Source organism: Aulonocara sp. 'chitande type north' Nkhata Bay, linkage group LG23 (assembly GCF_057382095.1).
Source record: "Aulonocara sp. 'chitande type north' Nkhata Bay isolate Kocher_YH1m ecotype deep benthic linkage group LG23, A_spYH_male_GT1.1, whole genome shotgun sequence".
Lineage (NCBI taxonomy): Eukaryota > Metazoa > Chordata > Actinopteri > Cichliformes > Cichlidae > Aulonocara > Aulonocara sp. 'chitande type north' Nkhata Bay.
The window spans coordinates 28751805-28767381 of record NC_141365.1 but is presented as its reverse complement, the minus strand read 5'-3'; the positions used below and the strand labels follow the sequence as shown (position 1 = coordinate 28767381).

The 15577-nt window shown below is 39.7% G+C and overlaps 2 protein-coding genes across 5 annotated transcripts in view; one reads left to right on the top strand and one right to left on the bottom strand.

Annotated features, from left to right (window-relative positions):
* Window positions 1-3365, bottom strand: part of mbd5 (methyl-CpG binding domain protein 5) — a 56202-nt gene extending 52837 nt beyond the window's left edge. The window contains exon 1 of one of the 2 annotated variants that reach the window (XM_086284768.1): window positions 3212-3365. The gene's annotated coding sequence lies outside the window, so the exon portion shown is untranslated. Of the gene's footprint in view, window positions 1-3113 lie in introns of both variants that reach the window. The other variant, XM_086284767.1, reaches the window with a different exon arrangement.
* Window positions 3081-15222, top strand: orc4 (origin recognition complex, subunit 4). 3 transcript variants are annotated; one of them, XM_086284772.1, is made up of 14 exons: window positions 3081-3316; window positions 9834-9895; window positions 9990-10066; window positions 11019-11109; window positions 11203-11278; window positions 11372-11457; window positions 11537-11585; window positions 11670-11821; window positions 11906-12079; window positions 13201-13287; window positions 13379-13487; window positions 13577-13672; window positions 13751-13818; window positions 13950-15222. In XM_086284772.1, exons 1-14 carry the CDS (start codon window positions 3130-3132, stop codon window positions 14130-14132), a joined length of 1497 nt encoding a protein of 498 aa, XP_086140898.1. In that variant the 5' UTR covers window positions 3081-3129; the 3' UTR covers window positions 14133-15222. The 3 variants fall into 3 exon arrangements, with proteins under 3 accessions (XP_086140898.1, XP_086140899.1, XP_086140900.1); XM_086284773.1 differs by lacking the exon at window positions 3081-3316 and adding an exon at window positions 9040-9142 and having other exon boundaries at window positions 13950-15221; XM_086284774.1 differs by lacking the exon at window positions 3081-3316 and adding an exon at window positions 9147-9206.
* The last annotated feature ends 355 nt before the right edge of the window (window positions 15223-15577 follow it).

The window sequence follows — 15577 nt, the reverse complement described above, 5'->3', positions numbered from 1 at the left end:
AAAAGAGACTTATTTGTTGATGTACAAAGAGACAAATTATAGGGATTTTTTGTGGTAGGTCGCACAACTTTATAAGCAATGTATTTCAATAGATGGTATATTTCATGTTTGCATTGTGTTTGTATTGTATTATTTCTAAACTTGTACAGTAGCTTTTAGTACCTAAACCAAGGGCTGTGCGATATGACCAAATTCTCATATCCTGATATAAGACATCTATCGTCCCGATGACGATATAAATCACAAAAATTTAACATTTTTTTTTGTAAATTCTGTGAATCTCGGGCAGCTCGACTTACGTGGAGTGTTTCCAGCTGGGCGTCATGTACCTGGAGTCGAGTGTTTTAACCGATGCATGAAACTATACATTTTTAGACATAAGTTGTAACGGCCGCCGTTTTCTTTGTGAGTATTTATTACACAGTGTGCTGCGGGGAAAAGCCTGCTCTAACGTTTGAGTCTAAGGTTTATTTTTAGCACCTGGCGGCTCTTTTTTGCTTCTCATCCGAAAATACTCTGCATACTCTTTCACGTGATTCAGTTTATTTTGAAAAGTCTCAACAGGATCTTGAGCTTTATTGTGAAGGGTTTATGTGGAAAATAAACAAGCGGACACGTGATGCAATGGTTTTACTGTCGTTGTTGCTAACGTCAACGCATAAATACAGGCGCTTGTCCGTCCCTAGTGTGGTTATATTAAATAAAAGAGAAAGAGAGAACTTTAAGAAATTAATATAGCCACTACATTGACCATCAAAACGATAAAAATTTTTTTTTGCTGTAAACAGTTTATTTTGCGACACCACAAAATAAACGATAGCGTAAAATTAAACGATAGACGTTTTTATATCGTCATCCGGTATATATCGTTATATCGAACAGCCCTACCTAAACCTATACCTGAGTATTGTGAAAATCTTCAGCCACCCCTTATTTCTTTATATTTTGCTTCAGATGAGCCAGACTTTGCTATTTTTTAAAGCTTGAACAATAGTTCTCCAGGCTTTCTGGAGGTCTCCCAAAGTTTTTCTTTGGGCATTTAATGTTTTTTTTTCCCCACTGGGATTCAGTCCAGTCATAGTTTTTCCTTATTTATTTAGTCGAATCTATGAAAAATGCCAACAATAACACAAACTGACAGGTTCAAAAAGTAACAAACTGATTCCCAAAGAGCTATTAGCTGGTTTGTCTCAGCATGGTGTGCAACATGTCCTTAAAAAAAATCTGAGGAAACTGAACAAGTAGAGGACACAAGAAGACTTGGAAGGCCTACAGCAGATGAACAGTATATTAAAGTCATTTTCTTATGCAAAATCACAAAAGGGCTGCCTGGAAAATCAGTTGTAACGGGTCTTACGGAGTGATGAATCCAAATTTGACATTTTTGTTTCAAATTGTTGCCAGTATGTAAAGAGAGGTACAACTGTGAGTGGTTCTATCATGGTTTGGGACTAGATTTCAGCCACTGATGTGGGAAATCTTGTCGAAACTGTTGGTAAAACAAGTATGAATGCAGAGAAGTCTGATTTTGATGCACCAATGATCCCAAAAACACTACCAGTGCACTAAAAGAAAACAAAATGCTACACTGTCAGTCATGGATTGGCCTCCCCAGAGCCCGGACCTCATAATAACTAAGAACAGAACCAAAGGCATCCAACATCCAAAGAAAAGCTTTGAATGTCCTTCAAGAATCCTGGAGAACTATTCCAGAAGACTACTTAAAGAAATGACAAGAACGCTACCTAAGAGAGTTCAGACTGTGTTGAAGAGTAAAGGTGGTCACACCAGATATTGACATTCAAGCCCAGCAGAACTGTACAGAACTGTACAGGTCCATTTTTATATACTGCATCTTCATTTATGTTTGCACACATTTCCCATTTCCTAGAAAAGTATACAGAAATGAGGAGCCGCTAAAGACTTTTCTATTGCCTTTCACCTTTTTAAAGTGGAAAACATTAATCTGCCGTACACTGACACAAATCAGTACATGAGTACAGTACATGAAACACTAATCAATAGATTAAAGGTTGCAACTAATTCATAAACTGCTGCGAGACTGTGCTGAAGATGTTCAATATGAAGGTTTTTTTGTGAATTTCCATCTATATTTACAGCTGTCCAGTTTCATGAAAGTGAAGAGCTACCAGCACAAAGCACCTTCTATTTGCTAAGCATAAACCTGCAACACCACAAAGGTTAGACACGCTGTCCTGACCCATAAGATATCCACCGCTGGCTAGATTAAACCCATTAATTCTCAGCACAGCACTTAAATCTTGCTGTAGCTCCTGCCTGCTGGATTTGGCTAAGGAAAGCTTCGGGGATAAATGAGCCATATTGTCCTGCAGCAGCCTTCAAAGTTGACAGCCACATAGCCTGAATGACAAGACTTTTTTTACCCACCCGAAGCCGGAGGAAGATGACAACCGCTTGTGTACACAACCAAAACAACCTAAACGTTAGATAATAGCCAATTAGCCTGGTGGACATTAGCTGGGGCTGCTCATCAACTGAGCCAAATGTTGGTTTAATAACCATTAGCTCGGGCTCCATCGTGTGAGGGGCCTCCGCATTAAGAGGGGACCGTGTCAACAAGCGGGATCAGTCCTGTCTGACTGCCTTTTTGATGCACTGTATATGAACTAGCTGAACTAGCTGGGGGGTTAGCCTGCCAAGCGTCAGCTGTCTAGCTGCCGTTAGCTTAGCTAGCTTGTTGTAACGAAAATGAATTAGGACGAGCTCGGCTACGCTAATAACGTTTCAGCATTTAATTGGAACCGCGGAGCTGGGTTCGTGCATGCCGGGGACCAGCAGGCCCGGGGTTCCGACTTCAAATTGTCGAAGTAAAAAAAAGAGAGAGAGAAGAAGCAGCTAGGCCCGGTCGTTGAGGTTTCGAGCCAAAGGGGGAGGGGGGCAGGCAAGGCCAGGGGTAAGGCCGAGTTAGCACGGGTTAGCTTAGCATGCTAGCTAACAGCCGTGCAAGCCCGTTGCGTTTGCAGAGGGGAGAGCGAAGAAGAAGAAGGGAGAGAGAGGGAGAGAGAGAGACGCTTTTCAAGCACTAACGTTTCTGTCTGCGTCAAATCAAACCGTAAACTGTCCGTTCTTACCCGGGCATCCCGGCGAATGCGTACCGGAGCCGAAACAGCGAAACGGGCGAGCAACAGTGCGTCTGCAAGCTTAGGAAAAATAAGAATAAGCAGCCTACCCATTAGTTCTCTGCCTCTGCTGGTTCTCCTACACTGGGATATTGGAAATGATGGAGAGCTGCACTGCGCATGCGCCAAGCTCAACCAGCCAGCAGATGGGAGAGGTGATGCACGTTTCCTCACATACACGAACTCTGCATGGCCAAAAGGGGAAAAAAGAAAGGGGAAAAAGTTAGGGGTAACCTGGATGTAAGGGTTGGGATGGGGCCTCATACTGAGTCACAGCCTGAACCGGCGGGTCCCATTTTGAGGCCTGAGGGGCATCCAGGGACCCCTGAGGCAGAATTGGCTGCAAAACTATTTGATCCCTTTTTCCACATATTTGACTTTAATCCTGGGAGATATAGAACTGGTTTTATTTTTTATTATTTTATTTTTTATAATTTTTCTTCCTAAAGACTATGGAAACGTTTCACAGTACATTACGAATGTACTGTAGGTCATTGAGGTCATCCTATATACACTCATACACTCATGTATATACTCATCCACCAAAAATAAATACAAAACAAAAAATATACTGATCATTTGCTGCCAATATATTATCATTTTTTATATAATGTAAGTTTCTGTAAAAAAGGTAAAATTCAATAAATTCATTGTGTGGTTAAAAATACAGAAAGACACATAAAAAAATATACTAAAAGTCACTTCATTATTGTGTCATTTTCCCAATTTTTTTAAGCTTTCTTCTGCCAGTAAAAGAGTGAATATTTTTTGCCATCCAAAAGCCTCGAAATTTCAAGGTGATAACTCAAAATTTTGATTTATGTTATTCAAAAATTTCAGCTAATAACTTAAAATTCCAAGATAACATATCTTAAAAACCTTTGGTTACTTCTGAGTAAGTTGAAATTTTGAAATAATCCGTCAGTAATGTGACATTTTAAAATACCTAATGTGAAATTTGGGGTTCATAATGCAAGTATTCACATTATATATGTCAAAAATTTGGTCTGAATAAATCAAAATCTCAAGATTTTTATTTTAACATTAAGACATAATAAATCAAAATTACAAACTGAAAACTAAGCTAACAACTTTACTCAAATCAACGTAAAATTTAGATTTATGTATCTCAAAATTTCACGTCTCGAGTTATGCATCTCAAAATTTCAAGCTTGAAATAACTTGAAATTTCAAGATACCTCTGTGTTTTGAGATACTCACTAACAACTTATGAAAACTTTGTGAAATTCTGAGTTAGGTATCTCGAAATTTGGAGTTACTCAGAAGTAACTCAAAGTTTCAAGATGGTCAGTAATTTAAGAGTTTCAAACTTAAACCAAAGCCTTACAAGGGCAGGAAACAACCTTCCATACTAAACAACTCCCTGCTTTCACTTTCATTCTGTTGGATTTGAGATGCATTGTGGGGTTTTTTTTTTCATTTTCCAACTGTATTTTGAATAGATTGTTGCTTTTATTTGGAGACTGACAAAAAGACTGTTAATTTCTCTTATTATTATTTATTATTAACAATTTTGCTTCCCTTTTTTAAATCCTTTGGAGTTTGTTTTTGTCTTCCCACATGATTTTCATGGTTTTTGGTCACTATGTTTTGTGCTTCTTTCATTTTTTCCTCACTGCCTCAGTATCTTTCCATACTAATATACTTTTTTACACTATAGATCACTGGAATTAGATAAAGCCTTTAACCTAAAGACCTCATGGAAATCACACACACAAGTATTTCTGCTTGCTGTTCAATAAAAAAAAAGTACATAAATTTGTTTTATATCATTTCTTGTTATTACAGTTTGGACCACAGACACTGTTCATTTCAATGTTTAATAAAAATGTATTTAAATAAATATGAAGTGGAAAAAGCTTTTAATCACAAGGTTTTGTTTTCCCAAAAATGGAACATTGTACATGTATTCGATTATTATGTATTTGACAGTTGTAACTTGTTACTTTAATGTGCATAGCAAAGTCATAAAATCAAATCAAATTGATGATTATTGAATATTAATTAATAAAACTAGTAATATATGTTGACTACAGTGACACTACATATCATAGTTTCAAAGTTATAAGGCTTTTAGTCCATTTTCCACCAATACATCATTGAGTTGACCTTGAAGACCTTGGTGGATGTAAGCCAAATTTGAATGGATTGTTAACATGACCCCACTCTACACTCATACAAAGTTTTATCAGAATTCATTCACAACTTTTGAAGTTATTGTGTTTACAGACAGGATGGTGGTATGCACACACACAAATCCTACTAAAAACATAACCTTCTTGGTAACAAAATACAAAATGTGGTCATTTCTGATGAGCTGTAACCTCAGTTTCCTGTTCTTAGCAGTGTCACCTGCTATGATCTTCTGCTGCCGTAGACCATCTGCATCAACATTCAGTATGTTGCCTGTTCAGAGATGCTCTTCTGTATACTTTGATTACATCCGTCCACTTTCTTCCACTAATACAATTCAGGATCAAGCCAGAATTTGGTGTAAACAACATGAAGCATGGCTCCATCCTGCCTTGTATCAACAGTTCAGGCTGGTGTTGGATGTGTAACGGTGTGGGGAATATTTTCTTGGCACTCTTTTGGTCCTTAGTACCACCTGAGCATCACTGAAACTCTACAGCTTACCTGAGCATTGTTGCTGAGCATGTCCATCCCTTTATGACCACAGTGTACCATCTTCTGATGGCTGCTTTCAGCATAATAACACACCATGTCACAAAGCTCAGATCATCACAAACTGGTTTCTTGAACATGACAATGAGTTCACTGAGTTCACTGTACTCAGATGGCCTCCACAGTCACCGGATCTCAGCCCATTTGGGATGTGGTGGAACAGCAGATTCACGTCATGGATGTGCAGCCAACAAATCTGCAGCAACTCTGTGATGCTGTCATGTCAACACGGACCAGAATGTAAGAGGAATGATTCCATCACCTTTTTGAATCTGTGCAAAGAAGAATAAAGACAAGGCAAAAGGATTTTTGTGATTCCTTTCCTCTTTGGAGCTAAAAGAGGCCACCCAAACACCTGAGATATCAGTGGAAAGCCCAGGATGTCCTTTATTTAGTACATCAGGACTCTCAAATCACTCAAAAGATATAAACCAAAAACAAATGTCCATTACAGAGGACATAAATGAATAGGCTGGTTCTCAGGAGGACATGACTGGCTCACATCACAAACAATAGGAATGAACACAGTGATCTTTAAGTTCTCCTGATTTAATCTGCAAAATAGTTTGAGTTCATGCCAAATAATCACTTTGATTAATTCTAAAAGTTAGAAAAAGTGACAGGAAATTAATTTAGTACAACTGTTGTTTTCCTTTTTGGGGGCTAGGGGGAAGGGGTCATTGTTGCAGAAGGTAAGCTAACATAAAGACCTCTTACAGAAGTTTTAACTTTTGTAACGTTATCATTACCATGTCTTACTTTGTCGAAAAATAAAAGGTGGTCTTTACATATTAAGCATAATGTACTAAAATGATCAGAAGCCAGTGGCTACATATTGAAACTCAGAATATGTGGACTCACAGGGTTAGAAAAAAAGTCACCACCTAATTAAAAACAATCCCATTACCAGTTATTTTGCTAATACCTTACAGGTATTTTGTTAAATACTGTCTATGAAGTGTAATTTGATAAGTGTTTAACACCATAAGCTACAAACTGCAATGATAATGATTAATTACAAGAACATCTTTTAGCAGAAACTAAACTATTCATATTTATGAACAAGATGACACTCATTAAGGTTAACTTTGACTGGCTGCGTGCAAAGAAAATCAAAAAATACAACACAAAGTGGCAGTGGAGCAAAAACAGACACTCAGCAAAATAATTTCCTGAGATAAATAAAGGTCATAAAAGCTGACGAAAACATGAGCTCAGCCGTCTGAAGCAAGGACGAGATGCAGCTCAGGGTGCAAACCCCTGAATTTTGTGTGAAGGTCAAACCCGAGGAGACGTTAAATGAATTCAGTGTAGGGCTGCTGAAGGAAGGAGCGCTTCATGTATTTTTAAGGGCAAACACAGAGGGCTGAATGTGCGAGCGGAGGGTCGTATTTTAGAATAATGTGACAGGCTAAATGTGAGCGGAGAGAGGGAGACGATTTGCGAGATATCTGGCGGTTTGCTGTCTTTTTTTTTCCTTTTCATCAGTCAACCAAAAAGCCGCAGGAAGCGTTTAAGTGTCTCCAGAGCTTCAGTGAGTAAAAGATGCTGTCATGAAGGCGGCCTTTTAGACATATACATGAGCCATCCCTCCTAATTTTATCAAACCAGAGCAGAAGTGGCTGTTATAGTTTCACAAATAAATATATATAATAACACATAATTGTAGTCTTTCTCAGTGCCGACAGACTATTTCTTATATATCTTACTATAACACATAAAATCTGTCTGTGTGTTCATTTATTTGTCCACCAACTCCTCCTACATGATCACAAGCAGCACAACCAAACTTGGCACACAAGTATGTCTTAGGCTCCTGAAGGTTCTTATCTATGTCAAATGTTATGACGCCATCATGTTGCCTAGCAACCACCTATAACAACTGGCCAAAATGACTTGTTTTTAGCATTTATGCTGATGAAAATCTCTTAAGAGCATCCTGCTATTTTAATTTCACAAAAATAACATAAAAAGTAATCTAGAAAACTTAAATTGTGAATGATATATATAGTATAATATCATATTGTTTTCATTTCATAGCCAGTAAATGCTGTAGAACGGAAATGCGCAGGATCAAATTCAACAATAAAATGTATATAAAATTCAACAAATAAAATCATATTCATGTAAAATTCGTGAAAAGCATAAAAAGACACATTTTTTTAAACTCTTGCCCTCAAGACAAGGATGCGTCATTTGTTATAATACCAAATTAAAAATATTGTATTTTAAATTGAAATGAAAAATAAAACAATATTTTGTCATTTTAATTTATATATTTTTAAACAAGTTCAAAAATCTGTACACACCTGAATGGGTTATTCAAATATTCACATTCAAATATAACCTCTGTGCAATGTCCTCTTTACTGCTGATACAGTTATTAAACCACAACGTGACTAAAATTGTTGTGGATTTATGTAAATAATATTGATCTATTTGAATAGCTTTGTGCTTACATAGTTTCATCTGTACTTGAGACCATTTCTGATGAGGCTTCAGTGAACAGTAGATGGTTCTGTGTCAGCTCTTTACTGGATTCTTTCATGTTTTTAAGGACATGATTTTCAGATACTGTTCATCTGATGTAGATTGTTTTTGAAGGCTGACAGCTCTTTAGCCCTCCACTTGTCCAGCTTCCTCAGATTTTCTTAGGGCACACCATGTTGTGCTATGCCAAGGTTTCAACTAATAGCTTTTAGGAATCATCTTTGTTAGTACAAAAATACTGTTTAATGTCTGTCAAACTGTGTTATCTTTGACATTTTTCATCGATCCAACTAAAGGCATTAGAACAAATTATGTGTTTTTGTGGTTGCACAACAGTGGTTCAGTCTTTTTTATGCTTGAATGATTCATAGTGGTTTAACAAGCAAAAGATTGGTCAGGGACAAGGACGAAGCCGAAAATAAGTGAAAAGGCAGCCAATGTCCAAAGAAAAACGTTCAAAGACCTTCAGGAAGCCTCAAGAACTATTGCTCAAAACCACTTTAAAAACAATACAACGAAGCCTGTCTGTTTGGTAACAAAATATAAAGAAAGAATTGTTGACTTTTGCACATTACTATATGTCATGTTTTTTTCTTTTAAATCGTTTTTTATTTGGTGGTTTTGTGCGTGTGTGTGAATAATATAATTCTACAACCACAGCGTTTCTCTTCTGCGTTGCTCTGAGTCGCAGCCAATCAGAAAGCAGATATAGTCAAAGCCGGAAGTCGTCATCGCTGGCCGAGGAGTATTCCCGCGAAGATTGAGGCGTCTCTTCGTTACTCCCGGTATGTTTGTTCTGATGTGTGTGTGAAAAGAAGCTCGACTAGCTGACACCTGTCTTACACAACGGTAGAAGTAATCAAAGTTAGAAATGGAAAACATTCGTGTTTCTTCAGCGCACTTTTAGCGAGCAGATCTTCGAGTAAAGCCCTGGGTTGCGTCGCAAGCGTGTAGCACCGAAGTTCTGTTGTAAAAATGACAATTTTGAGTTCTCCTGACTTGTCGGTCGATATGATCTCAGCCTTGAATGCAGCCCGAGACGGATTCTCAAACTTATGAGTCGCTTTCTAATTCGGCATACATAAAATCTATTTAGACATTCATTTTTGACCAAATTGTAAGATAAGCAGTCAAAGGCAGCTATGAGATTAGACTGGTATCGTTGCATCAGCTGCATGCCGAATTGAAAAGTGTTTTATCCTCACCTGTTATCGACCCTAACATTGGTTACAGCACAACTGTAAACATGTCCTGAAGTGAGGCTATTTCGTTTCGGTGATTATTAGTCTTACGTTTGGCGTAAACTTAAAAGGGAAAAAAAAAGTTATTTATTGGAATTAAAACCGCTGTTTCCACCATGTTAGTGCATTTAATTGACACCTAACTGCAATGTAAAGTGTCAGTATTATCCCGCTGAAAATGAATTTAGTGGCATGTTGAAGTTGACCTGTTTTCCCACTTGTTCACGTTTTGCAGTCATCATGAGTAAGAGGAAGGCCAGAGATGCTCATCTGCCTATAGGGGAATGCATCACACAGGTGTGTGTATGAACAGCCAGTGAGTTTTTCAGTGTGATACTCTGAAATATACCTAATAAAATGTAGTTTATTTATAATATATGTTTCTGTGCAGGTTCAGCAGATTTTAAGGGAGCGGTTTTGTGAGAGGCTGCTCCCTGACAGACCAGAGGGAGTAGAAGCTCAGTACAAGTAAGTTCATAACAACAGGGCCTGTGGATAGAGGTGATTTTATAATAACGTCAACACATTTACCAAAAAGACTCATATCATAGTATCATGAAAAAGAGTTTACAAGAAAATCACAGAGAAAATCAGAATGTTAAATCCAAACAAAGTTGGATATTAAAATAAGAAACAAGACAATCGGTGCGAGAAAAGAAACTGGAGAAATGACTGGCACAGGTTCCTGCCTCATAGCTTCAACTGGATCGGCCTGTTTTAATCCTCGGGGCGTTTCTGGCTCTGTCAAAGCTGCGTGTGTGTGTGCATGCCTGCGTGTGTGTGTGTGTGCCTGTGTGCGTGTGTGCGCCTGCATGTGTGCGTGTTGTGACTTAAATATGGTTGTCCTTTAAAAACACATTCTTGTTTAAAGTGGAGGTCTGGAAAGAGGCTTACAAATGTAAAAACACACTGACTGGCAAAACACTGCCCACTGTGGTGAAACATAGTGACAGTATGTAGGGTGTAATTACGAAAGGTACCTTTACTAGTGATCAGTAAAAGGTTAAAAGTTCGAGGCCATTACAGCCTTACTGTTCATACTGGAGAGGAGGAATCGGTTGTAATCTGGCCTTGTGAAAATAAAACCATGAATAATTTGTCCTAAGTGTTTGGGAAAAGCAAATAACCTGTAAAGGGTGTTTGTTTTTGTTTTGGCTTCGGTTCCTACAGGTGTTGGATGGTTTAGAAGGCCTGTAGTAGAACTGTCATCCATAATTAAGAGCAGACCTGGAGCTCGGTGTGAGTTTCAGTGGCCCAGTTCAGTCGCACCTGGGTGACAGCTCTGTCCCAGTTTCCAGGCCAACTCGGCCACAACACGAGCTTCCCCAGTGAGAGATTTCCACTCATTACAAGCATGAGATGGGGGTGTATATTTTACTAAGCATTGTGGGTATTGAAGTTAAAGCCATTGTGTTTGCAGACACCTCCTGGAGCTGCTGAGGCGGACGGCGATCCACGGGGAGAGTAACTCTGTGCTAATCGTGGGTCCCAGAGGAGCAGGCAAAACAATGGTGAGCCGTGGGAAAAAATGATTTTTTTTTTTTTTTTTTTAAAGTGTGGACTTGTTGTGAATCCTGTGAGGTTTGTGTTTTTTGTGCCTGAAGCTGCTGCAGTGCGTGCTGAGAGACCTGCAGAAGGAGGAGAAGGTGCAGAAGAACCTTCTTCAGGTTCACCTCAGTGGTACCAAACCTCATTTAAGTTCTTCACAATTTAAGAACCCACACGTTTGCTGGAAATGTGAATTGGATGGATGGGTTTGTGTGTTTGCCGCAGGTCTCCTGCAGACTGATGACAGAACAGCGCTGAAAGAAATAACCAGACAGCTCCACCTGGAAAACGTTGTTGGAGACAAAGTGTTTGTGAGTATTTAGAGAGACCGTTATTAACATTTTCAGCTCTGAAAACTGCAAAGATCTTTCTACCTCGTTTTTTTCTTAGGGAAGCTTTGCTGAAAATCTGGCTTTCCTCCTGGAGGCATTAAAAAAAGGTGAGAAAGTTCAAATATTTAAAGCTGATTTCAGACTAGAGGGGCAGGTTTGATGTTTTTTTGTTGTTGGTTTTTTCCTAAAAGGCAATCGCAGCAGTAGCTGCCCAGTGTTGTTTGTCCTGGATGAGTTTGACTTATTCGCCCACCACAAGAACCAGACTCTGCTCTACAACCTGTTTGACGTCTCCCAGTCCGCCCAGGCTCCCATCGCTGTGGTCGGCGTCACCTGCAGACTGGTGGGCCTCAGAACACCTCTCAGAAACCCTACTTAGATAATGGTAGGTGTTTTTAGTAAGTGTCGTGATACTTTTTCCATTCAGGATGTTCTGGAGCTGCTGGAGAAGCGGGTAAAGTCGCGGTTTTCCCACCGTCAGATCCACCTGCTGAGCAGCCTCAACTTCACCCAGTACCTGGAACGGGTTTGGACGCAACTCAGCCTGCCGGACAGCTTTCCTGACAAGAAGTTCGCTCAGGAGTGGAACGCTGGTGTAAAGGTGACGTTAGCAGGCAGACACAAAGTTAGTTTTTTTTTTTTAGTCACGTCTTTAAGTCGTCTTCAGGAAGGCTTCTTGAAGGACATTCAAAGCTCTTCTTTGGATGTTTCTGCCTTTTGTTCTGTTCTGTCAACATGATCCTTACCTTCTATCCAGGTACGTCTTTACTGCATTGGCAGTGAGTTTGGGATCATTGTCGTGATTAAAAATTGAAGCTGTTGCCAAATGCAAATACAGCACCAAACCATGATGGAGCCTCCACCGTGTTTTACACACGGCTGTAGACACTCACTGTTGTACGTCTCCCCGTACATACTGACAATGATTTGAAGCAAAAGACTCCAAATGTGGATTCATCACTATCAAGACCCATGTCACTGATTTTCAGTCCAGTTCTTGTGTAATTTTCACACCTCAGCCTTTTCTTACTGTTTCCCTTCATTAGGAATGGCTTCGTCACAGCCACTGAGACCGTTTGTGATTAAACTTCGGTGAACAGTAGATGGATCAGCTAAAGGTCCAGATGAATCTCTAAAGTCCTGTGGATATGGCCTTCATATACTGTTCATCTGCTGTAGATAGTTGTTTTTTTTTTTTTTTTTAAGGACTTGCCCTTCTTCTCTTTCCACTTTTGTTATTCACTGGTCCAGTCTCCTGAAATGTTTTAAGAAAACTCTGAATACCATACTGAGATATGCCATGGTTTCAGCTAATGGCTCTTAGTGAAAAAGAAGGCATTGTCCAAAGGAAAACTTGGAAAGACCTTCAGAAAGCCTGAAGAATTGTTGCTCAAGACCACTTTAAAAAATGACAGTCTGATGGCTTGGTGGCAAAATATAATGAAACGATTGTTGGCTTTTGCATGGTACTGCTGTTTTTTGTGCTCTACCTTCTTCGTGCCCTAAAAGCCTTAAATAGCTCACTAAAGTTCAGAAAATGTCTAATTTTGAGTTGTTTGAGTGACCGTAGTAACATCACTGCCCAGCTAACATGGTTCAGACAGCGATGTCATCTCTGGCCCCCTTTTGAACGGCAGACGATGTACACACCTTTTCCACATAGAACAGAAGTGCAGACATACAAAGCAAAAAGTACTGATCTTTGTTTTCTTGGTTCTTCAGATTCTGTGTGAGGACAAATCTGTGGAGGAAGTTCTGCAGAGACACTTCAACTCCAGCAAAGACTTTCGCTCTCTGCACATGCTGCTGGTGAGAAGATCATTTCTCATGTTCGGTTTGGGGAAGTTTTGGGTGTTTCCTTTTCTTTCATTGTTTCTTTTCGTACTAAATATCTTTACAGATGTTGTGCCTGAGTCGCGTCTCTGTCGCCAAACCTACCATCAAACCAGCCGACCTGCTCGAGGCCAGCCGGATGTGTTTTGCTGACGCCACGGCTAACATGCTCCATGGTGAGTACAAATCCTAACAAGGGACGTTTTTTTTTTTTTTTTTTTTTTACCCGTGGTCCGAAGAGTCTAAGTGAGCCGTTTCTCTTTAGGTTTGTCCATCTTGGAGCTGTGCCTGGTCATCGCCATTAAGCACCTCAATGATGTGTATGAAGGAGAGCCATTTAACCTTCAGATGGTCCATAATGGTACGATCGCACGATTAAATTACACAAATAGAAGAAGCTGTCCCGTCTGTTTCTTCACTCGTGCCTGATTGTTTCCAGAGTTTAAGAAGTTCCTGCATAGGAAGTCCAACTCCATGTACAACTTTGAGCAGCCTGTTGTCATGAAGGTTGGTAGAAACGCTTCGAAACTCTTCCCCCAGTCTTTCCTACCAAACCCCCACACCAGGCAGAAAGTGGACATTTCCTGAACACCGATACAATCTGTTTGCTGACTGACCCTTAATCTCTTCGCCTTTAGGCGTTCGAGCACCTGCAGCAGCTGGAGCTGATCCGGCCTGTCGATGGTTCCTCGGCCAAAGTCCAGAGGGAGTACCAGCTCATGAGGCTCACGCTGGACCACAGCCAGATCATGGATGCCCTGCAGAAGTACCCACAGTGCCCCACTGACGTCAAGCAGTGGGCCATGTCGGCATTTGGGTAGAGCTTCAGAACATTTAGAATTCAGAGTCTGTGAAGCTTGTTTTGACTTGGACTGAAGGGCATAAGGTTTGTGCTGCCGCCCACTCTAAACGATCAGAAAATAAAAGGAAATGAATAGTTTGGCATTGGTGCGATTGTTTCACCCTCTAAGCAGTTAGAGGTTTATGCTGAAGATAGACCCCCCCCCCCCAAATCTTAATACAAAAACTCAGCTTCATGTGCTTGTGTCATTTGATCAGTAGTTGGACTTAGCAAGTGTCATCAAGCGTCCAGCTTTCATCATTTTCAGGTCGTGAGCATCAGGCTGCTGAATACTGCTATCTAGTGGTGATTTTGTGCAGTTGACAATAACCTGGATGAAAGTTGCAGTTTTGATTTCTTGGACAAAAATATGTGTAATTGTGCCAAAAGTCTGTTTTTTGTTGTTGTTGTTTCTTTTTAAACACGCTGTAGCATCAGTGAGGCATGTGTCCCTCCACAGTTCACAAGAATCGCTGCTCCCACGATGGTTTTACAGTTTATGCACAATGATCAGCTGATTGGTCTGCATGGCCGTGAGCTGAATGAAGATTCACCTTAGTGGCAATAAAAAGAACTCATTTAATTAGGTGTCCTCTTGGCAGATATTTTGTGTTTCTAGGCTTCAAAAGCCTCATTGCTGCTCTTTTAGAATCAAGTTTCAAAGGTACATTGTTGCATAAATCCAGCTTTATAAACATGAAGTTGTTTTTTTTTACTAATTTTAACTGTTTAAATGGTATGCTATGTATTTGTGGCTACAGTTTTAAAGATTTTATTCAGTGTGCAATGCCATGCTGTACTGTAAATATAAGCCTATAATCCAAATATAAGCCTCATGTTTCCAACAGGGAACCCAGCCCCCCACCCTCAATTTAATTGCCTTTTCTTAAACATGGAGCACTGAGCATTTAAGCAAGGCTTGTAACTGAGTGAAGGGACCTGTGAGTATCAGCCTTAAGAAGAGCCAATCTAATTCTCTGAATGAGAGGAAAGGAGGTGACTGTGCTCCATAGTTCAGAGCCATGACACAGGCACAGCCCATACCTTTATGAACACAGTGTACCCGTCTTCTGATGGCTGATTCCAGCAGGATAGCACACCATGTCACAAAAGCTCAGATCATCTCAAACTGGTTTTATGAACATAATGACTTCACTGTGCTCAAATGGCCTCCACAGTCACCATATCTCAGTCCAATAGAGCAGATTTGAGATGTGGTGGAACAGGAGATTCTCATCTGCAGTAACTGTGATGCTAACAAAGAATTAAGACAAAAGTACTTAATCTAGTACTAACAAGGTGTACTTACACCTAATTGCATTGGTTAGGGTTTACCTCTTAAAATCTGATGTATCAAAATTTATTTTATGACTTTCCTTTATTAAAAAGTCCCTAAATATGAAAACCAAACTGTTTCCAGGAAAA

Bases quoted from the DNA above. Each gene is read 5' to 3' on its own strand.
- orc4 (XM_086284772.1), top strand. From the start codon at position 3,130: ATGCGTACCGGAGCCGAAACAGCGAAACGGGCGAGCAACAGTGCGTCT. The intron at 10,067-11,018 runs GTAAGTTCATAA...TTGTGTTTGCAG, and splicing joins GGAGTAGAAGCTCAGTACAA to ACACCTCCTGGAGCTGCTGA. The intron at 12,080-13,200 runs GTGACGTTAGCA...TTGGTTCTTCAG, and splicing joins AGTGGAACGCTGGTGTAAAG to ATTCTGTGTGAGGACAAATC.